Here is a 23,811-nt window from a genome sequence, read left to right as displayed (position 1 = left end):
TTCGCAGGAGGCTCCCAAGCACTGATGATGTCGCCTAGCCAGGGGACGAAACTTTTGCAACAAAAACTTCCAGCTCGGCGAACAGAACCACAACAATAACTTGATTAAATGGTTACATGTGAGAAGTGTTTTTCACAACTGTATTAATGAACTTCTAGTGTGCAAGAGAAAAATATATTTTTGATCTTCAGGTAGGTGTCAATCTAGAGAACTGTCAATTACAATAATTAATGCCTCAAAATCTGTTGGCCGCTGGAGAGATTGTTAGGAGGAAAGGAAGTCTAATGGAAAGAACAAAATTCCAAGTGTTAAGGCTTGGAAAAGAATGAGTTCGAGGCAAATAGCTTCGAAATAGCTTCCTGGTATCAGGTAGAAATCACTGACTCTCATTAGAAATTCTTAAAAGGAGTACAATTGACATGCTGAGTCATGAAAATACACTAACCTGGCTGGTGAACGGGGAAGAGCAGCTGTGGCCCCCCTGACTTCATTCAAAGAATACACTCTACACAATCGCTGCACTCCTCCTCTTTTGTAGATGCTCCCAAGGTTTGGGTCGACATTACTATTATATATTTTCAGATCTCTGCTGAGGTGATACTAATTTCCAGTGTTTTAAAATGTCTACCTCATGCTTCTCATTCTAGCCCTTTCTCCAATTCATTGACTTTTCTCTGAGTCCACACCCAGCCATAACTAATCAAACACATTGGCATCAATAGTGAACAGACTCGATTCATCAAATGCAGAATAACTGAACACTGCAGTTACATTCTGATCATTCCCTCCCCAACCCAGTCTCTCCTCTTCACTTAGAAGTTGCCTCTTACTGGCATTGCAGTGATCTGACCCTCAATCATGCTTTGTCAATGAACTTTCTTTTATCCTTACCCATTCTTCAGCCTGATGTTAATCAGGTCCAGAGCACCAAAAAAGAGGCATTTGAATTATTTCCGCAAAGGGTCTATTCCAAAGTCCACTTCTGCCAACTTCACATATACACAAAGTTTAAGATCATTGCATCTTAACAAGAGAGATTTGTATTTATATAATATTTATCAAAACCACTGGATGTGTTAAAGCAATTTTCGGACAAAGTGAAACAAATACTGAGAATGCTGGAGAAACTCGTCAGCATCTGTGGAGATAGAAACAGTTAAATTTGAGCCCAGAATGACTAAAGAATTAAATGCTACCAGACCCATTGAGTTTCTCCAGTGTTCTCTGTTTGTTTTAGATTTCCAGCATTTGCAGTATTTTACCTATAGAGCAATGCAATTTTTTTTGAGGTCACTATTACAAGACAGTAAGATACAGGAACAGGAGAAGGCCATTCAAACCCTCAGGTCTGCTCTACCATTCAATAGGATCATGGCTGATCCAAAGTTCCTGACATCCAAATTCCAGTATTGTTCCAAGACCAATCAAAGATCTATCTTAGCCTTAATTATGGACAAGGGATTATAATTATAATGTAGGTAACACAGCAGTCAAATTCTGCACAGCAAGATTCCAAAATAGCAATTAGCGATTGGACAATCTGCTTCGGCAATATTGACTGATGGATAAAAATCTACCAGAACACCATGTACAGCATACTTACCCTTCTTCAAAGTAGTGCCAAGGAATTAATTCCACCCTTGAATAGGCACATGTGTCATCCAAAGACAGTACGTGCCTTTAACAATGCAGCACTCCATCTGTAGTATACTAAAGTGGCAGCCTTCACTTTGATGTTAAAAACCCTAGAGTGAGGCTTGACTACAGAACCCTGCACTTCAGTTGTATGGGTGTTACCCACTGAGCTATAGTTGACACTCCTGATGAAATATCGCATGATGGAGGAAGGGAATGTTGGCTGGAGCATGTGGAATTCAGAGAAGACTTTGCAGCTGTACAGGACGTTGGTTAGGCCATTTTTGGAATATTGTGTGCAATTCTGGTCTCCTTCCTATCGGAAGGATGTTGTGAAACTTGAAAGGGTTCAGAAAAGATTTACAAAGATGTTGCCAAGGTTGGAGGATTTGAGCTGTATGGAGAGGTTGAGTAGGCTGGGGCTGTTTTCCCTGGAGCGTCAGAGGCTGAGGGGTGACCACATAGAGGTTTATAAAATCATGAGGGGCATGGGTTGGGTAAATAGACAAAGCCTTTTCCCTGGGGTGGGGGAGTCCAGAACAGAGGATGAGATGGGAAAGACTTAAAAGGGACCTCAGGGGCAACGTTTTCATGTACGTGTATGGAATGAGCTACTAGAGGAAGTGGTGGAGGCTGGTACAATTACAACATATAAAAGGCGTCTGGATGGGTATATGAATAGGAAGGTTTTAGATGATATGGGCCAAGTGCTGGCAACTGGGACTAGATTGGGTTATGATATCTAGTCAGCATGGACAGGTTGGACCGAAGTCTGTTTACATACTGTACACCTCTATGACTCAGCCCATTAATAATTAATGGACACAGCTGGTAGACAGAAGCCGGATGAGTGATACTCACATTCTGTCAACAGCAAACTGCTAACTCTCTGATATTCAGGAATGAGAGCGAGAATCTGAACCTCCCCAGATGGAGAAACAATATTCAAAGCAGGGCGAGACTTGCATTTTCTGGAGTTATTGAACTGAAACACGTTTTGGATTGAGAAAGGAAATAGAGTGTCATATTGGTACAACAAGTAAAATAATGCAGATTCTGAAAATCTGAAATGGAACCAGATTTGAAATAGGAGACCAGCCATGATTTTACTGAACGTCAGAGCAGTGTCGAGAGGCTGAATGGCCTACTCCTGCACCTTTTTCTCATGGAACACTTGGGATCTGTGACCCCTCATCAGGAAAGGAAGTTAGTTAGCGATGCAACAGGTTTTAAATAAGTAGAGTGAAAGGGAAAGAGGATTAAAGAGAAGGGAATGTCTGTGATAGGGTGGAAGGCAGAAGAGGTTAAATGATAAAGGGGAAGATGGTAGCACACAAAAGGAGATGGTGGAAATAGAACAAAAAATCATGGAATGAAATGACACCTAATAAAAGAGGACCTTCAGCCCATTGAGTTTGTACCAGCCACAGTATACAACAACCTACACAAGTCCCACTGTTCTGCCTATAGCCTTGAATGTTATGATATTTCAAGTACTGATCCAATACTTTTGAAAGGTTTCCTACACTGTGGGCAGTGCATTCCATTCCCCTGCCACCCTCTGGGCCAAAAGGTGTTGCCCCAAATGCTCTCTAAAACCTCCTGGCTTCCACTTTAAAATGTTGGCCCCTTTTTATCGCTCCTTTGATGAAGGGGAACAGCTGCCTTCTTCCACCCCCACCCTGCCCATGCCTCTCATAAGCTTATCCACCTCAATCAGGTCCCCCCTCCAAATGAAGTACCAAAAGATGAATCTCGAGGCACAGGAGCAGTGGTTACGCTCTGTCAAGTTGAGTGTAAAAGTCTATGAAGTAGCTCAGTGAAAGATTGTTTGGAAATGACATTTAGATATCTAACTATATACAAAGTCAGTACCTGAACAAAGAGAGATTCTGATCACCTGATAATTATGTTGTGTTGGTCAATGTAGGCCCCAAGCCTGCTGCCTCGCAGAATGCCACCGTTCCCTATGACAACACACCTCAAGCAGTTGCCCGGCGCCACCCCCATTGGAAGCCCTGCTTGTGGCAGTATCTCCATGACTTCTTGCAGCTGCTCCTCACAACCTCTGAAGCCCAGAGGCGGACTGTAAGATGTGGTGCCCGGACGTGGGATCATCTCTTTCTGCACAAATACAGGAATCCTGGCCAGCTGCTTCCCCGAATACAGCACAGAGAGTTTGGACCGGCTGGAGTTTGCTTTGCAAGCGCCAGAGACTATCCGCTGGCTTCGATTGTGCAGGCGCTAAAGAAAAGCCAAAGAAAGGACCTTTTGGTTAAGGCACAGCATTGTCTTTCCGGTTACACACAAGTTTCCAATGTCCAAAACAAGACCATTTGCCTCCTCAAAGTTGCTCTGTCATTTAATAACATCTAATCTTCACATTCCCTCTCTTGTTCTGATCTATATCTCAATCTAAGAGAAAGTTATAGCTCACATTTGTGCTAAGTGTTCTAGTCCGCAGTTGTGTTACCCACAATGTTCCATGGAGTACAGAGCTGAAAATGTGTTGCTGGAAAAGCGCAGCAGGTCAGGCAGCATCCAGGGAACAGGAGAATCGACGTTTCGGGCATAAGCCCTTCTTCAGGAAAGAAGGGCTGAAGAAGGGCTTATGCCCGAAACGTCGATTCTCCTGTTCCCTGGATGCTGCCTGACCTGCTGCGCTTTTCCAGCAACACATTTTCAGCTCTGATCTCCAGCATCTGCAGTCCTCACTTTCTCCTCCATGGAGTACAGTATGGTCAAAGGGAGTTATCAGACCAGGGTGATGAGTTCACTCCGAAACAGTGACGTTTTCCCCCAGGATTCACCAATCTGATTTAGGGATGGATTCAGCTGAGAAGGATGGCACCACAATTTGGACCATCAATGCCATCAGAGACCAGATGCTCTCCTGTGGGGTACATGTTGTACCAACATCTATTTCCACCCTAGTCTTTCATGGGGAACCACATTGAGAAGGGCATATATTGTCTGAAAGCTCTTGTTTGAGTTTCTGGAGACATTTGGTGAGTTCCCTGATTTGGCAAGAAGTCTTGTTGCATCTTTAATGGTGAAAGATCAAGAAAGGAGTAGGTGCAGCGAGACCTGGGACTCCTCGTACACCAGTCTCTGATGGTAAGCCTGTGGGTGCAGCGGCTAGTGAAGGAGGCAATGGTCTTCATAGTGAGGGGAATCCAGTACAGGAGCAGGGATGTCTTGCAGCAATTGCACAAGGCCTCATGACCACACCTGGAATACTATGTGCAGTTTTGTCCCTTTATCTGAGGAAGGATGTTCTAGCACTGGAGGGAGTGCAGCAAAGGTTTACCAGACTGATTCCTGGGATGACAAGACTGACCTATGAAGGCAGACTGGATCGTGTAGGAATATATTCGCTAGTGTTTAGAAGAATAAGGGGGTATCTCAGAAACCTACAAAATTCGACAGGGTAAACACAGGAAGGAGTCCACAATCAGGGGTCACAGCTATTTTGATTTGAGACAGAGGAGAAGTATTTTTATAGAATTTTTTATATAGAATCCCAACAGTGTGAAAACAGGCCATTCGGCCCAACAAGTCCACATTGACCCTTTGGAGAGTAACCCACCCAGACCCATTCCCCCACATTATTACTCTACATTTACCCCTGACTAGTGCACCTAACCAACACATCACTGAACACTATGGGCAATTTAGCATGGCCAATTCACCCAGCCTGCACATCTTTGAACTGTGGGAGGAAACCAGAGCACCCGGAGGATGTGGGGAGAATGTGCAAACTCCACACAGACAGTTGCATTCACAGAGCAATGATCCTGTGGAATTCTCTGCCACAGAAAGTAGTTGAGGCCAAATATTGAATGTATTCAAAGAGTTAGGTATAGTCCTTATGGCTAAAGGGATCAAAAGGTATGGGAGAAAACAGCATACTGAGTTCGGCCACGAACATTTTGAATAGTGGAGCAGGCCTGAAGGACTAAATGGCCTACTCTTGCTCCTAGTTTCAGTGTTTCTGTCCTGAAATGGAGGACTCAGTTCCTTCTGTAAATAAAAGCTATAACAAACAGGCTTCAGGTCTTCCACAACAGGTGGGCACCACAGGGGCTTTCCCACCCTCTGCCCCGAAACTTTAGTTTATGAAGTTTTCTTTGGAATTTAGTTTTTGTGAAATTTGTGAAAGGGTTGGTTCTTAAGATTAAGTGATTTATTCGCTTATTTAATCTTTTTTAATGAAATCATACAGTCCCTACAGTGCAGAGAGAGGTGCAGGATTTCTGATGAAGGGCTCCTGCCCGAAATGCCGATTTTCCTGCTCCTCGGATGCTGCCTGACCTGCTGTGCTTTTCCGGCACCACTCTAATCTTGACTGTGTTGCTAAGAGAGTCTGCTCTACCCCAAACCATATCCTCGAAATCCCTCATTTCCTGTGGGGCTAATTCCACCTAACCTCCACACTCCTGGACATTGGGGGGCAATTTAGCATGGCCAATTCACCTAACCACATCTTTGGGAGGAAACCGGAGCACCCGGGGGAAACTCACGCAGACATGGGGAGAACGTGCAAACTCCACACAGACATTCGCCCGAGGCTGGAATCGAACCCGGATCCCCGGTGCTGTGAGGCAGCAGTGTTAAGTATTGAGCCACCGTACTGTCCTTTTTGAAGGGTCTAAAGGCTGTAAGAGGTGTGGGCTTTGCAACGGCTGCATGTTCAGGGCAATGGAGCAGAGAGAGTGCAGCGTGCAGGTTGGTGCCAGTCACCAGCAAGCAGTGTCTTCTCAGTGCGCATGCCGCTCCTTATTCGCCAACCTCGCATGCACTCTTCACCACCTTCACCCTCATTGCTACCATCACAGACCTCAGCTTCATCGCCCTCATTCTGCCAATAATCACCATCGCGCTGGCCCTCACCCTCACTGGACAGGTCGGCACCTGCAGCTTACCACAACGTGCTCCTCAGACATTCTGTAATATCTCCAGATATCCTGCTGCTTGTGGTAGGAAGGGTACAGCAGCACCAGGTAACAGAGGGACAACAGCGTGACTGATGTGAACAGAGATTGCTGCCTGGGAAAGAACAAAGAGAGTCTGAATGAAGCAGGATGACCAGGTAGGAGATCCAGGACCCCAAAACCTGAATCCATTCTCCTGAAAAATGTTAATAGATCTCCAAAACATTTCCCCAGAATTGCAGTTATCAGCACTGTTTTATAATAACTGAAAAACATTCAAATTCCAGGGTCTTGATTCATTGCTAGGGTTTTAGGGATTGAATTTGATGAGTCTCTGTGTCAGTCCCTGTATGATTCCCAATGGTTTTGCAGGGATGTTGTGGATCTATGCCTCTGAATCTCTTCCCCGATCTCTTTCTCACTGGGAAATGAGTGAAAATAGTAACAAACGTATGTTCAGACTGAATCACTGGGTGATGCAACAAAGAATGAGTCTGTTCCTCAAACTGCACCTTCCAAACACACGACCTCTTTTACCCAAAAGGACAAAGGCAGCAGATATATGGGAACGCCACCCCCTGCAAGTTCCCCTCTAAGCCACTCACCATCCTGACTTGGAAATAAATCGCTGTTCCTTTATTGTCAGTGGGTCAAAACCTTGGAATCCCCTCCCTAACACCATTGTGTATGTACCTACAGGACATGGACTGCAGTAGTAAGGCAGCTCACCCCCCACCTCCTCAAGGGCAACTAGGGACAGGCAATAAATGCTGGCCTAACCAGCAACACTCAGAACAGAGTGATTTGGGAGTCCTCATGCATGAACCACAAAAAGCTAGCGTCTAATTTCAGCAGGTAAAAGGAAAGGCACATAGAATGTGGCTGTTATTTCAAAGGGAATGGATTATAAAAGGAGGAAAGAATGTTAAAACTGTACAAGCCACTAATCAGACGATAGTTGGGATGCTGTGAAGTTCCGGGCCCTTTATCTAAGGAAGATATACTGACAATTGGAGACAAACCAGAGAAGGTTCCTTCAGCTGATTCTGGGGATAGACAGACTCTCAAGAGGAGTGGTTGTGTAAGTTCAGTCAGCACTCATTGAATTCAGAAGAATTCACAAGATTCTTAGAGGACTTGACAGGGTGGATAAAATGTCATTTCCCTTTGCGGGAGAGTCTAGTAAGGGGTCACAGATTTAAAATGAGACTTTCAGAGAAGAAACTCTTTCTCATCTCGAGGATTGTGAATCTATGGAATTCTTTACTCCAGAGAGTCGTTGAAGCTGGGTCTCAAGTCTGAGATAGATTCCTAATCAATAAGGGAATCGAGGGTTAAAGGGAAAAGGCAGGAAAGTGGAGTTGAGGGTTAGCAGAAAAGCCATGATCTCAGTGAATGGCAGAGCAGACTCAATGGGCTGAATGACCTACTCCGATTCCTGTCTCTCATGATCTTATGTTAAATTGTAAAACATTCTCGTTTTAGTACCATCATTGTGTTTTGTTCTAGTTTCTCCAATGCTTTTGTGTCCTTTTCACATTAGTGTGTTTGGAACTGTACACAGTACCTTATCCCAAGTGTGGTCCAACCAGTGTCCAGTATAAATTTAACATTACTTCACGGCTTTTGGACCCCCACCCCGCCTCAGAAATAAATCCCAGAGCTTCATTAGCATTGTAATTCCTTGGCTGAACTGCAAAGCTGTTTATTCACCATTATCCCAAGAACCCTTTGCTCTTTCTAACCCACTTGGTTTCTTGTTTTACAAGAAAAGCTTCTTCTGTTCTCTGTATAAAACGTTGGCTTTACCTGTTCCTGCAGCAGATTATGTGCTGAGCTGTCCTCATCCTGTCAACACAGCCTGAAAACTGGAAATATTTACAAAAAAAAGTTAGTTCAACAATTGTTTTCTTTCTCCACGCGTTTGCTCATGGGTAAAGGAAGCCAATTCCTGTGTTCAACCCCTTGCCCTCTGTCAATAAAAGGATCCAGTTAGGACCAGCTCCCATCATCGCTGGAATCAACTGCATTGACATGAGAGAGAGAGAGACTGGGGCCAGGCTTTGGCTCCGTGGAGAGATGACAAGATGTTAACATCAGTCCTTTCCAGAACAGATGCATAGACATGAACACACCTAGTGTGCTGGGTTGGGGAATCATTGTTTAGATTAGATTCTCTACAGTGTGGATGAACAGGCTCTTTGGCCCAACAAGTCCACACCGCCCCTCTGTAGAGAAACCCACCCAAACCCATTCCCCTACCGTAGATTTACCCCTAACTAATACACCTAACACTGTGGGCAATTTAGTGTGGCCAATTCACCTGACCTGCACATCTTTTGGATTGTGGAAGGAAACCCACACAGACACAGGGAGAATGTGCAAACTCCACACAGACAGGCAGGAATTGAACCCAGGACCCTGGTGCTGGAAGGCAGCAGCGCTAACCACTGAGCCACCATGCCACCCGTTTAAAGTCTGGCTGCTCTAGGAGTAGACGAAGGGAGGATGGTTAAGTAACACTTCTGGCTGCAATTGTCATACTTCATGGGAATAAGGTATTTCCAGAATTGTTAAAGTACATAGACTTTAAAAAGTACGCAGCATTCCCCAAATTAACTGATTTTCAGTTCCAAATTGATAGAAAGTGTGGACCAGATTTCTATACTTGACAATAATTGTTACTTATTACAAGTAATTACACTCTAGTTACAAGTAAATTGTTACAAACCATGAGCCTAAAACAGTACAAATTAAAACTAAATTCCCTATAACACACACACACACACACACACAAGCATAGACAGGGAAAAATAGGATGTAGGTTTGCTCGCTGAGCTGGAAGGCTCCTGATTCATACATAAAAAAGATAGACTTGTGTTTGTATAACACATTTCAATCCCAGGCCAACTAAAAGTGGTTCAATGAAGCACTTTTTTAAAAGTGTCGTCACTATTGTAATGCAGGAAACAGCAGCCTCATTGTGCACAGCAAACTGCCCCATACACAGTATCACCAAAATTCAAACAGTCCATTCTTTTCTCTACCTTCTTAACTTCAGAAATGTGACTTCTCTAGCACAGCAGACAGGAACGTAAGTGGTATCAAATATCAAATCTGTATTGTTTGCATATTCATTTTTAAAATTTGTTCCTAGGATGTGGGCGTAGTTGGCTGGGTCAGCTTTTATTGCCATCCCTATTTGCTCTTGTGGTGACACTGAAGGAACAATTGATACACTTCCAAATAGGGAAGGTTCGTGGTTTGGTGGGCAACTTGTAGGGGCGATGTTTCCATGTATCTGCTGCCTTTGTCCTTCTATTGATGGTAGTGGTCGTGGGTTTGAAAGCTTCTATCTATGGAGCTTTGGTGAACTTCTACAGTGTAACTTGTACATATTATACACTGCTTCTACTGAGCGTTGGTGGTACAGAGCGTGGATGTTTGTAGATGTGGTGCCAGTCAAGTGGGCTACTTTGTACCTTCTTGAATGTTGTTGGAGATACACTGATCCAAGCAAGTGGGGAGTATTCCATCACACTCCTGACTTGTGACTTGCAAATAGTCGATCGGCATTGGGGAGTCAGGAGGTGAGTTACTCATCATCGTATTCCTAACCACTGACCTGCTCGTGCAGCCATTGTGTTTATATGGCAAGTCCTGTTCAATTTCTGGTCTATGGTAACACCGCCCCTCTGTAGAGATGTTGATTGTGGGGGAGTCAGTGATGGATATCAAGGGATGGTGGTTAAATTGTCTCTTATTGAAGATGGAAGTTGCTTGGCACTCATTTGGCACAAATGTTTTTTGCCGTTTGTGAGTCCAACATAAGAACTAGAAGCAGGAGTAGGTCGTCTGGCCCTTTGAGTCTGCTCCACCACTCAATAAGATCATGGCTGATCTTCTCTTGGGCTTCGGTTCCACTTACCTGCCCTCTCACTATAAAACCCCTGGATATTATCCAGCTCTTGTAGCATTTGGACGTTGATTATCAGTTAGCTCTTTGAAAATGTTGAGGTGGATGTTTTGGAGAACTGACAAGTGCTCAGGAGCAAGCTGAAAGAGGGCCGGACTGATGGGAGATACACATTATATACAATGTGCATCTCTGCTGAAAGAGAATAACTGAATAAAGGCTTCAGGACTCTATCCCACACCCCCTTGTGATATGAGTTCTGGTATTTCTCACCATAGATGCTGTCAGACCTTTTGAATATCTTCATGTTTGTCTAATAGGGACACGGCAGTTTCACTTTCTGGACCGCTGTTGCTGGAGTATCAACACAAGCAGCAGAACTTGCTCAGTGATAATCAATCATAAAGGACATGAACTATGTAGCCTTGGTGTAAAAGGTGTAACTATCAGACATAATAGTACTATCGGTAATCCAGGAACACCCCATATGGAAAAACACATTCTTTAGTTTATAGGAGCAGTAATGAGTAGTAACATAGAAGAGTTGAAAAATGTGGTGCTGGAAAAGCACAGCAGGCCAGGCAGCATCCGAGGAGCAGGAGAACCAACGTTTCGGGCATAAGCCCTTCTTCAGGAATCAGGCTTATGCCCGAAATGTTGATTCTCCTGCTCCTCGGATGCTGCCTGGTCTGCTGTGTTTTTCCAGCACCACATTTTTCAACTCTGGTCTCCAGCATCTGCAGACCTCACTTTCTCCTAGTAACATACAAAGAGTTTGGCTTCAAAGTTGGTTACTAAGTGCTTTCAGTTTCCAGGGTGTAGTTGATCCACAAATGACACTGTGAGCAAGCACTTATTAATCAAACAAGCATTAGTTTAAAAGAAGCAGCCAATATGTTGATTATTCAACCCGGGTTCTCGTAACATAGTCCAACATACTTTGCACTCTGCAGATAATTGCTGCATTCTCCCAAGATTTCCCGTCTTTTCGCAGTATTTTACTCTACATTATGATTGGAGCCTAAATCCACCAGTCGACGATCATGATTCCAGTTTGCTTCCTCTGTCAGTCATGCACTCCCAGTCCAGTCCACCCCACTAATCCTCTCTCCCAATGAGGAGGTGGAGGCATTGAAATATGTCACTGGACTAGTAATCCAGAATTCCAGGCTAATGCTCTAGGGATATGGGTTCAAATCTCACCATGGCAGATGGTGAAACCTGAATTCAACAAAGTCAGCAATTAAAGGTCTGTCTAATGTCAGCCATATAACCACTGTCAACTGTTGTAAATATCAACTGGGTTTGCTAATGTCCAGTAGGGAAGCAAACCTGCCATCTCTACCTGGTCTGGGCCTACACACGACTCCAGACCCACAGCAAAGTGCTTGACTTTTAACTGCCCTCTGAAATGGCTGAGCAAGTCGCTCAGGTATATTCAAAGCCTAAGGCAAGGAGTGAAACTGGACCGACCTCCTGGCATCAACCTAAGCATCGGAATTGACATTGCAGGGTCGGCAGGACTGAGATTGCCAGAAGGTTCTTTCCCAACTTCTGGGGGTTTGAACCAAAATTGGGAGAACTATCTCACAGACTCAACAAACAAGAGCCTGATAAGAGTCAGATGGAAGCATACCTCACAGACCGGCAGGACAGACCCAGCACAGGTGGCAACACAGTGATGTACAGTTAGGAGTGAGTTACCCTGGGAGATCTCAACATTGACTCTGCACCCCATGAAGTCTCATGGCATCAGGTCAAACATGGAAACCTCCCTCTGGTTACTGCATACCACACCCCATGGCTAATGAAAGAGTACTCCTCAATGTTGGGCATCACTTGGAGGAAACAGTGAGGGTGACCATGTGCTCTGAGTGAAGAACATCAATGTCCATCGACAAGAGTGTCTCAGAAGGACCACCTCTGATTGAACTGGTTAAGTTCTCAAGGACTAGGTTTGTCAAGTGAAGGAGAAAACATATGTGGCCTCGTACTCACTAATCTACCTTCACAAAGGCATCTGTCCACAACAGTATTGAGAAGAGTAACCACTGTGCAGTTTTGGTGGGGGTGAAATCCCATTTTCACGTTGAGAATACTCTGCATCACGTTGTGTGGCACTGTCACTATGTCAAATTGGACAGACTTTGAACAGATCTAGCAACTCATGGTGCATTCGTGAATCATAGTGGGCCCTCAGCGACAGCAGGATTGTATTCCAGCACAATCAGTGACCTCCTGGGCCAGACTGATGGTGTTATTAATGAGCCCTAGTAAAACTGGAATCAATGGGAATCGGGGGCAAACTCTGAAGTGCAAAAGATATTGCTAAAATATTCACAGCAGTCTTCAGCCAGAAATGCCAAGGGGGTGATTGCCTGCTCCAATGATGCCCAGCATCACACATACCTGTCTTCAGTGAATTTGATTCAGTGAGTAACAAATGGTAGGAGGCTGGATATTGCAAAGACTATGGGACCTGAAAACATTCTGGTAATAGCATTGAAGACTTGTGCTCCAGAACTTGCGCTCCCCTAGACAAGCTGTTCCAGTACAGGTACAACACTAGCATTTATTGGACAATGTGGAAAATTGCCCAGGTATACCCTATACACAAAAAGCAGGACAAATCCAACCCAGCAAATGACCATCCTATCAGTGTACTCTCGATCATCAGTAAAGTGATGGAAGGTGTCATCAACAGTCTATCAAGCAGCATTTGCTCAGCAATAACCTGCTCAGTGATGCCCAGTTTGGGTTCCGCCAGGGCCACTCAGCTCCTGACCTCATTACAGCCTTGATTCAAGCATGGACGAAAGGGCTGAATTCCAGAGGGGAGGGGAGAGTGGCAGCCCTTGACATCAAGGCCACATTTGACTGAGTGTGCCATCAAACAGCCAGAGCAAAGCTGGAACCAATGGGTATTGGGGGCAAACTCTGCTGGTTGGAGTCATTCCTGGCGCATATTGTTTGTGATTGTGATTGTTGGAGGTCAGTCATCTCAGCTCCAGTGCATTCAGTCATGGCTGATATGTGCCTCAATCCCATTCTCCTGCCTTCTCCTCATTACCTTTAATCCCCTATTTCAATCAAACGAACCTCTCTCTGTTTTAGATACACTCGATGACTTCGCCTCCACAGCCCTCTGTTCCACAGAGTCACCACCCTCTGGCTGAAGAAATTCCTCCTCACCTCAGATCTAAAGGGTTGGCCCTTCACTTTGAGGCTGTACCCTCCAGTCCTTGTCTCTCCTACTAGTGGAAACATCTTCTCCACATCCACTCGATCCAGTATTCTGTAAATTTCAATCAGATTCTCCTGTCATCCTTCTAAACTCCATAGAGTACGGACCCAGAGTCCTCACCACTCCTCATAGTACAAGCCCTTCATGCCCAGGATCATCCTTGTAAAGCTGCTCTGGAACCCCTCCAATGCCAACATTTCCTTCCTTAGATACAGGGCCCAAAACTGCTCACAATATTCCCAATGCGGTCTGAATGGAGAATTACACAGCCTCAATGGTACATCTCTGCTCTTGTATTCTCATCCTCTTCAAATGAAGAGGACATTTTCCTTTTTCCTGCATTTTCCTTCCTAACTGCCAAGAGAACCTGCTAACCTTGAGAGAATCTTGAACTAGGACATCCTGGCTCCTTGTGTTTCAGATTTCCAAAGTCTCTCCCTGTTCAGTAAGTCTACTGCTCTATTCTTCCTATCAAAGAGCATAAACGTAGATTTTCCCACATTGGATTCCATCTATCAGTTTGCCCACTCTCCTGGCCTGTCCAACTCCTTCTGTAGCCTCCCTGCCTGCTCAACACATATCGTTGTGTCATCTGCAAACTTAGCAACAATGCCCTCAGTTCCTTCATCCAGATCGTTAAGTATAATGTGAATAGCTGTGGTCCCATCATGGATCCCTAAGGAGCTCCATTAGTCACTGGCTGCCATCCCCGAAAGGGCCCTTTTATCCCTACTCTCTGCCTTCTGCCAGTCAGCCAATCCTCTATCCGTGCCAGTAACTTGCCCTAACTTCATGGTATGTCATCTTATTCAGCAGCCTCCTTGCAACATCTTGTCAAAGGCCTTCTGGAGATCAAAATCAATTACATCCCACTGGCTCTCCTTTGTCTAACTTGCTTGTTACCTCCTCAAAGAATTCTATCATTCATCAGATATGACTTCCCCTTGACCAAGCTGTGCTGACTCAGCCTGATTTTACCATGCACTTCAAAGTACTCTACAGTCTTATCCTTAATAATGGACTCAAAAATCTTACCAATGACTGAGATCATGCTAACTGGCCTATTGTTTCCCATTTTCTGCCTCCCTCCTTTCTTAAACAGGGATTGTACATTAGCCATTTTCCAGTCCTCTGGAACCCTCCCTGACTGCAGTGATTCCTGAAACATCAATGCCTCCTCAATCTCCTCAGCTATCTCCTACAGAACTCTGAGGGGTAGTCCATGTGGTCTGGGTGATTTATCCACTTTCAGACCTTTCAGATGCCCCAGCATCTTCCCTTTAGTGATGGCCATGACTCTCACCTCCACATCCTCACTCTCTTGAAGTTCAGGTATGTTGCTGGTCTCTTCCACTGTGAAGACTAATGTAAAGTATCTATTCAGTTCCTCCTCCATTTCTTCATTCCCCATTGCTACTTCTCCAGCCTCATTTTACAGCAGTCTAATGTCCATTCTTGCAATGAAATAACTCCACAGAGGCCAGTATCCTGTCACCAAGTCACCCTTTATTTACACATGGAGAGTCCTTGACAATGATCCAGCTCCCTCAGAGCCAGCTTTTAGAGTGAACAGGACCCCTGACACTCCTGTTTATACCTGTCAGCCAGGGCTCCCTGATCAGACCGGATGAACAGTCCCAAACAGGGAAGTCTATTAAATGAGCTCCACCTAGCTCACCTCATTATACTCATTACAGACTCTTTCTTACCTTGCAGATATCTAAAAAAATCTCTTGCAATTTTTTTTTACATTACTAACTTGCTTCCTTTTACATTTCATCTTCTCCCTCTTATTGTTTAGTTATCCTCTGCTGTTTTTTAAAGGTTTCCTACTAATCTTTAACACTTGGTATGGTTTTCCTTTTGATTGAACATTAGGCTCTCCATGACTTCCCTTGTCAGACATTGTTGCCTCATCCTCCCCCTAGTATGTTTTTTCTTCCTTGGGATAATTTTCTGCTGTGCCTCCCGAATTACCTCCAGAAACCCTGCTAGGCTCCCATTCCAATCTACTCATCATAGAATCATCATCATATAATCTCCACAGTGTGGAAACAGGCCATTTGGCCCAACACATCCACACTGACCCTCCAAAGAGTACCCCACCCAGACCCATTCCCCTACCCTATTACTCTACATTTACCCCACCTAATGCACTTAACCTGCATATCCCTGACACTAGGGACAATTTAGCATGGCCAATTCACCTGACCTGCACATCTTTGGACTTTGGGAGGAAACTGGAGCACCTGAGGAAACCCATGCAGACACAGGGAGAATGTGCAAACTCCACAGACAGTCGCCTGAGGCTGTAGTACTCTTGTAGTTTGTAGTGGAGATCGATGCTGGAAATGTGTTGCTGGAAAAGCGCAGCAGGTCAGGCAGCATCCAGGGAACAGGAGAATCGACGTTTCGGGCATAAGCCCTTATGCCCGAAACGTCGATTCTCCTGTTCCTTGGATGCTGCCTGACCTGCTGCGCTTTTCCAGCAACACATTTCCAGCTCTGATCTCCAGCATCTGCAGACCTCACTTTCTCCCCGTGGAGATCGATGGCCAGCCTATTCCCAGAAATGGAAACAGAGATGGAACAGGTGAAGGTGAGAGCGACACGGAAATTGGAAGTGAAATGGATAAACTTTTCCAATTCCAGACAAGAAAGGGAAGCAGCACTGATGATGTCATTGATCTACTGGAGAAAGACCTGCGTGTGGGAGGCGGGACTAGGACTGGAACACGGAATGTTCCATGTACCCAGGCATAACTGGGGCCTATGCGTGTACCATTGACCACCTTTTTCACCTGAAGAAACTGAGAGGAGTTAAAAGAGAAGCTGTTCAGGGGGAAGACAAGCTCAGCCAGGCGGAGGAGGGTGGTGGTGGATGCGAATGGTTCAGGCCTATTTTCCTGGACAGAGCAGACAGCCCAGAGAACACTCTGATGGGGAATGTATGTGTAAAGGGATTGCACATTTATGGTAAAGAGGAGGCTGCTGGAGCATGCGAACTGGAAATTCTGAAACGGATGTAACGCATTAGAGGAATCACAGATATAGGTGGCAGGGACTGAACAAGAGGAGAACAAAATCAAGTCCAGGTAGGAAGAAGCAGATAGAAACAGAGTCTGGGCAGGCAATCCTGTTTGTGAGAAGGAGGTAGAAGGGCTGCGTGGGGTTGGGATGCTATGAGCTTGGAGGCAGTGATCTTTGGGGAGATTACCAGACAAAATGAGATTAGTAACAATTGTGGACACAGCAGCCTGGTGTTTCATGGTGGGGTCATGGTCCAGAGGGAGATAGGAGGAGGTATCTGAGAATTAGCACTCAGACTCTGCCACATCGAGGTCAGTACGCCAGACAACAACAGCACCTTATCTGCTGGCTCCATTACAAAGTCAGGGTTGGATCTGACAGCATGGAGTGCAACCAGTTCAGAGGGAGATAGGTTCGGATGAATTTTTTTTGAAGATCGAAAGCTCCCTACCTAATCTCCTAAACCAGCTTCCGAAAGCCCAGAGAATAGAAAACTGAGGTAGAAATTTTACTGCCTTTGTCTGGGTGAACTGAGATGATCCTGATCAACGTTCCAGAAAAACCAGCCAAGAAGTCCACATTTATACATGTGAAACAATGCATTGTGAAGGCCATTGAAGTAATCTAGCCAGGATTGTTATCTTATTTATCCCTTCACTTTATTGTACTTGTCCGTCTTTCATGTGAATGGGGACTGAGACCAAATGATTCCTGTTTAACACACAGACATTAATTAGATTACTGTGTTGTTTGATTTTCTTTCTGCTAAAGTTACTGAGTAATGAATAGTTAAGACTTTTTTGTTTAAGATATAAAACACTTGCCTGAAAGGTAATTATTTGCAAACTGGGACACACTATTCAAATATCTGGTTAGGGACCAATGGAGTGAATATTTGGCAGGAAATACTACGACTGCCAATGGTTTATTTTTACCGTGTTGTGAATATTTGCATGGAATCCCTACAGTGTGGAAACAGGCCCTTCGGCCCAACAAGTCCAAACTGACCCTCCAAAGAGTAACCACCCAGATCCAATCCACTACATTTACCCCTGACTAATGCCGTTAACCTATACATCCCCAAACACCATGGGCAATTTAGCACGGCCAATTCACCTACTCTGCACATGTTTGGATTGTGGGAGGAAAGCAGACAGTTGCCCGAGGCTGGATTCCAACCCAGGCCCCTTGAGCTGTGAGGCAACAGTGCTAACCACTGAGCCACCATGCCGAGTACAGAGGTAGGAAAGCAGATTTGATTCAGCTATCTGTCACTGTTAATAAATACAGGCTTGCTGCTGTGCTCTTCCAGCACCACTAATCCAAAATCTGGTTTCCAGCAACTGCAGTCATTGTTTTTACCTTGCAGAAAAACCACCCTCTGTAAAGTTGAAAGCAGTCGTTGCTAAGTGACAGCTGATTATCTTGAGCAAAACATTCAAATATTAATGCCAGTAAGATTTGAGCAAAGTACAAAATGCACAAGAAGCAAGTCAGCAATTTCAGTCTTACAAATATCTATTAAGAACGGACCTGCCCAAAGGCTAGCAGCTTTCTTTCTGTTCCAGAATTTGGTGGTGCTGGCCCTGGAATGTGTTCAGTCTGAGAGATTCTGATTGAGGTGGACTTGAAATCAAGCGACTTCAGTCAAACACCGAGGAGTGCGTGGTCTGTGCAGAATTATCTCGGGTCAGTCGAGAGGTCGCTCACCTCCATAGATACTTGTTTCATCCTCCTGGTTCTTACCGTGTCAGCCTCTTAATACGTTTAGACGCGGCGACATTGGTCTGTGTGGTCGGGTGCCTGAGTATCCCTCACTAGGAGCAGCTCCACATTATTGCTGAATCAGTCCCTTGCTCACTGGGGAGTTGAACAGAGTGCAACACGAGAAGGTGCAATTTTTAAACCAGCTTTCAAATGAAGAATGAAAGGCTTTCCCAGTCACACAGGATCAAAGTTCCATTCAGGCACATCGCTCCAGCCGCACTGGGTTGCTTGTATTTTAGTATCTTGCCATCAATAATTTAACAGGAGTACGTGAGAAAGTCAGCCTGTGACTACATCTGATACAGCCTGGCTTTATCGACATTGTGTCCCTTAACCCACCTTCCCTTCAGTTAATTATTGACAAAGGTGCAGAGTTGCCTGTACCTCCTGGCACCAGCGATCTCGCCAACCCCAGCCCCCTGCCATCATCGTGGTTGAGGAGCAGTAGTAGGCCATTCGGCCCTATTGGGCTATCCCATCAGGTCCTGATTGATTATGTGCCTTTGGCTACGTCCTCCCACACCAACCCCATACCCCTTCAATCCCCCCAAATCTGTTCACTTCTACCTTAAATACGTTCGACAACAGAGTGTCCATACCTCTGTGAAGGTGGAGAATTATAACCATTCATAGGGAAGAAATGGCTTCCTTCCACCAAAATGGCCGTCCTTCATTCTGAGATTCCTCAAGCAGAGCCAGCATCATCTCAGCATTTACCCTGTCAAGCTACTTCAGAAATTTCTGTCTCGTTCTATCAACTGGCAATTTTCTAAACTCTAGTGAATGTGGGGCTGACTCATTTAATTTCTCATCATTGGACCATCCCAGGATTCAGCCCAGTGAATGGCTGGAGCCCTTCCAGAATCTTCCCTTAGTCCTCCCCCAGGATGTGCAAGAAGGTTCAGTAGATTCTCAAGAGCAATGTACGATGCCATGATGGGAGAGGTATTTTGGTTAATTAAAGGATTTGACCAAAGGATCCTATTGAAAAGCACAGCAGGCTTGAAATGGTAAGTGATCTGTTCCCATTTCTAATGTAACATTGCCAAGACTAGGATAAGCAAAATACAATGAATTTTACCACTTGTGAATAAAGGGAACCGTGATCCCCTTTGCTATTTCAGCAAAAGCTGAATTCTAAAAGGTGTGGTGTGAGAGAAATGGCAGCACCTGAGTCAGCGTTCCTTGGGCATGGCACATAGTACAAAACTGGTTCAAGGTTTAATACTGAATCTGAAAACAGAAGCACCCACTTGTGGAATAATAATTCAAGTGAAATAATGACAAAGTCCCTTCTGTCAGAAAATGTTAATTTGTTAAGCTAAGTGACCTTAATGCACAGACATACAATATTTAACATGACAGTGGTTAAACAGACCAGAGTCCTTGACTTTGGTCCTGGAAGCACACAATGCAAAAGCAGGGAGATGGAACATAGTTAGGAATGTGGCCAGAATATTTCATATAGTTTTGGGTACTTTCATTCCAGAAGTGATTTAAAAAATACAGGCAGTCCCTGAATTGTGAACAGCTTCTGTGCTGGAGTCTGTTCGCAAGTCAGTTTGTACACAGGTTGATACACAGTGCAGAACAATGTAAAATAACCATTCGTAAGCCCTGGAAACGTTCAATGTCAGATCTTTAAAATTACACCCTTGTCCGATCACGTTCACAAGTCTGAGTGTTAATTTGGATGTTCTTAAACAGGAGACCTCCATACAGAGAATGTTACCAGGGATGAGAGCTGTCAGTTCTGGAAAAATAAATGAACATATTTGGTCTTTTTCTCACTGAATCTGAGAAGGTTAAGGGGAAGAGAGTCAACAAGTGTGACGCTGGAAGAGCACAACAGGTCAGGCAGCATCTGAGGAACAGGAGAGTCAACGTTGATTCTCCTGCTCCTCTGGATGCTGCCTGACTGGCTGTGCTTTTCCAGCATCACACTTTTTGACTGATTTTCCAGCATCTGCAATCCTCACTTTCTCCTTAAGGGGAAGAGAGATGACGAAGGAATGAAGAACAGAACAGTACAGGAACAGTCTCTTTGACACATCATGTCTTTCTAAACTTAAAAGCCTTTTGCTTCTGTTGTATCCCCTATACCCATCCTGTTCAGATATGTCAAGATGCCTCTTAAACATTGCTATTGTATCCACCTCCACTACTTCTGAAGGCACATATCAAGCTCTTACAATCACCCTGTGTAAAAAAAAATGTCTCTTGTCTCCTTTACATTTACTGCCTTTTACTTTCAACTTATGTCCCCTAGTAGTTGATATTTCTATCCTGGGAAAAAGACATCAACTATCCATTCTATCCATGCCTCAATTTTGTAAACTTCTATCAGGTCACCCTAAATCCTTCCACATTCAAGTGAAAACAAAGTTTGTTCAATCTCTCCTCATACTCAATACCCTCCAATCCAGGCCACTCTCTCCAAAGCCTTTGGTCATGTGGCCACCAGAACTATACATAATATTCCAAATGTGTGACTGTAGGTTTGCTCGGTGAGCTGGAAGGTTCATTTTCAGACATTTTGCTACCGTAACAATCATCAGTGAGCCTCCGGATGAAGCACTGGTGGTGTGGCCTGTTTTCCATTTACGTGTTTAGGTTTCCTTGGGTTAGTGATGACAGTTCCTGTTCTTTTTCTCAGGGGGTGGTAAATGGGATCCAAGTCAATGAGTTTGTTGATAGAGTTCCAGTTGGAATGCTATGCTACTAGGAATTCTTGTGTGTCTCTCTGTTTGGTTTGTTCTAGGATGGATGTGTTGTCCCAATCGAAGTGATGTCCTTCCTTATCTGTATGTAAGGATACTAGTGAGAGTGAGTCATGTCTTTTTGTGGTTAGTTGATGCTTATATATTCTGGTGGCTAGTTTTCTGCCTGTTTGTCTAAGGTAGTGTTTGTTACAATTCTTACAAGGTATTTTGTAAATAATGTTAGTTTTGCTTGTCGGAATAGCATCTTTTAAGTTTGTTAGCAGCTGTTTTAGTGTGTTGGTGGGTTTGTGGGCTACCATGATGCCAAGAGGTCAGAGTAATCTGGCAGTCATTTCTGAGGTGTCTGATGTGGGGAAGAGTGGCTGGACGTATTTTATCTGCTTGTTTGGGTTTTCTGCTGAGAAATCGATGGACTGTGTTGACTGGGTACCCAGTCTTTTTGAATACACTGTATAGATGATTCTCCTCTACTCTTCGTAGTTCCTCTGTGCTGCAGTGTGTGGTGGCTCGTTGAAATAATGTTCTCATGCCCTTTCATTTGAGGGTGTTGGGATGATTGCTTCTGAAGTTCAATATTTCATCTGTATGTGTTGTTTTCCTGTAGCTGCTGGTTTGAAGTTCCCCACTGGCTGTTCGCTCCAGTGTGACATCTAGGAATGGCAGTTTGTTGTTGTTTTCCTCCTCTTTAGTGAATTTTATGGTCTTGAAGATTTCCTCTAATTTGTTTCGTTTAGAGACGACAAAGGTGTCATCCACGTAATGGACCCAAAGTTTGGGTTGGATGGTTGGCAGCGCTATTTGTTTGAGTCTCTGCATTACTGCCTCTGCTAAGAACCCTGATATCGGAGATCGCATGGGTGTTCATTTGGTTTGTCAGTAGGTTTTGATATTGAAAGTGAAGTGGGTGGTCAGGCATACGTCCACCAGCTTGACGATACTGTCCTTGCCAATGAAGTTGGTGGTGTTTGGTGTTGTGTCTTTGGTTCTTTTATTAATGTAGTCAGTATTTCCTTGGCCAGATTGATGTTGATGGATGTGAATAGGGCTGTTACATCAAAGGAGACCATTATTTCATCCTCTTCAATCTTAGCGTCTTTGATGATGTTCAGGAATTCTTGTGTGGAGTGGATGGAGTGGCGTGAGTCTTTTACAAAGTGTTTTAGTCTTTGGCGTAGCGCCAAGAGGCGAGACTATGGGTCTGAGGGGGGCTCCTGGTTTATGAATTTTGGGTAATCTGTAGAAGTTTTTTTGAGTAGGGCTGTGATTCGGTTCTCTAGTTGTGGGGTCGGGTCTATCGCCACTTGTTGCTAGGTGTTGGTATCTGCAAGTAGTGCATTCGCTTTCTCAATGTAGTCTCTTTGATTTAAAATGACTGTCAAGTGTCCTTTCTGGATTAGTGGTGCTGGAAGAGCACAGCAGTTCAGGCAGCATCCAAGGAGCTTCGAAATCGATGTTTTGGGCAAAAGTCCTTCATCAGGAATAAATTTGTAGCTACAAATCTTCTCAAAACTCACCAATTCCAAATGTGGTCTAGCTAAAGTTCCATACAGCTACAACACCACTTGGCAATTTTTATAATCTATGCCCCAATCACTGAAAGCAAGTATGCCATATGCCTTTGTGACTACCATATCCACTTGCATGGCTACTTTCATGAAACTGGGGACCTGTTTGCCCAGATCCCTCTGTATGCAGATGCTAAGGATTCTACCATTTGCTGTATTCTTCCTTCCTGCATTAGAACTCCCAAAAATGCATTCTCCACGTTTGTCTGGATTAAACTCCATCTGCCATTTCCCTCCCCAAGTCACAAGCCTCTGTATCCTCTGGCAGGAGAAAGTGAGTACTTTCTTTTTATCCTCAGAGATACTATTGCTCCTCGGATGGTGCCTGATTGGCTGTGCTATTCCAGCATCGCACTCTTCAACTCTATATCCTCTGGGAATCCTCACTTCACAGATTCCCCCAATCTTTATGTAGTCCACAAACCTACTACTCAGGCCACCTGCATTCTCTTCCAAATCATTTGGGGTCCCAGCAGAACACCACTGATCACAGATCTCCAATCTGAAAAATACACTTCCACCACTACTATTTATCCTCAATGGCCAAGTCAGTTCACTATCCATCTTATCAGGTCACTACAGATCCCATGAGATCTCACCTTTTGTATCAGCCTGCCATGAGGGACCTTGTCAAAAGCCTTGCTTATGTCTAAATAGACATCTACTGCTCTGCCCTCTTTGTCACTTCCTCCAAAAACTCAGTCGAGTCTGAGACATGACTTTTGCCTCACAAAGCCACAGTGCCTATTACTACGAAGTCCATTTTTAAAGGTGTTAAAGATGGTACAGACTTAGAACAGAGAGCTCTAATGAAAGATCAGATTCTGTATCCACACCATATGTCCCTCTGACTTGATGAGTATGTCCAGCACTTTCAAGAATTATTTGGAGGTCACCAGCAGTTGTAGCATCTTACTTTTGGAAATACTAAGGGACTATTGCTGACAGTCAGAAAGCCAAGACAAAACAGCTTAGAACAATCCCACAACAAAGAGCA

At 44.4% G+C, this 23,811-nt stretch overlaps 1 protein-coding gene across 4 annotated transcripts in view; it reads right to left on the bottom strand.

The window, feature by feature from the left end:
• The window catches only part of st3gal7 (ST3 beta-galactoside alpha-2,3-sialyltransferase 7), a 32,934-nt gene extending 13,404 nt beyond the window's left edge, over positions 1–19,530 (bottom strand). Inside the window, exons 1-4 of one of the 4 annotated variants that reach the window (XM_043712969.1) lie at positions 19,126–19,530; positions 8,379–8,437; positions 6,561–6,684; positions 3,536–3,879 (exon numbers count right to left, since the gene is read on the bottom strand). In XM_043712969.1, coding sequence (XP_043568904.1) covers positions 3,536–3,879; positions 6,561–6,684; positions 8,379–8,416 — 506 coding nt within the window. In that variant the 5' untranslated portion in view covers positions 8,417–8,437; positions 19,126–19,530. Of the gene's footprint in view, positions 1–3,535; positions 3,880–6,560; positions 6,685–8,378; positions 8,438–18,292; positions 19,104–19,125 lie in introns of those variants that run through there. The other 3 variants (XM_043712967.1, XM_043712968.1, XM_043712970.1) reach the window with 3 other exon arrangements.
• Positions 19,531–23,811: the final 4,281 nt, after the last annotated feature.

This window comes from Chiloscyllium plagiosum, chromosome 22 (assembly GCF_004010195.1).
Source record: "Chiloscyllium plagiosum isolate BGI_BamShark_2017 chromosome 22, ASM401019v2, whole genome shotgun sequence".
NCBI lineage: Eukaryota > Metazoa > Chordata > Chondrichthyes > Orectolobiformes > Hemiscylliidae > Chiloscyllium > Chiloscyllium plagiosum.
Note: the sequence above shows the minus strand (reverse complement) of the source record. Positions and strands in the feature narration are given on the sequence as shown.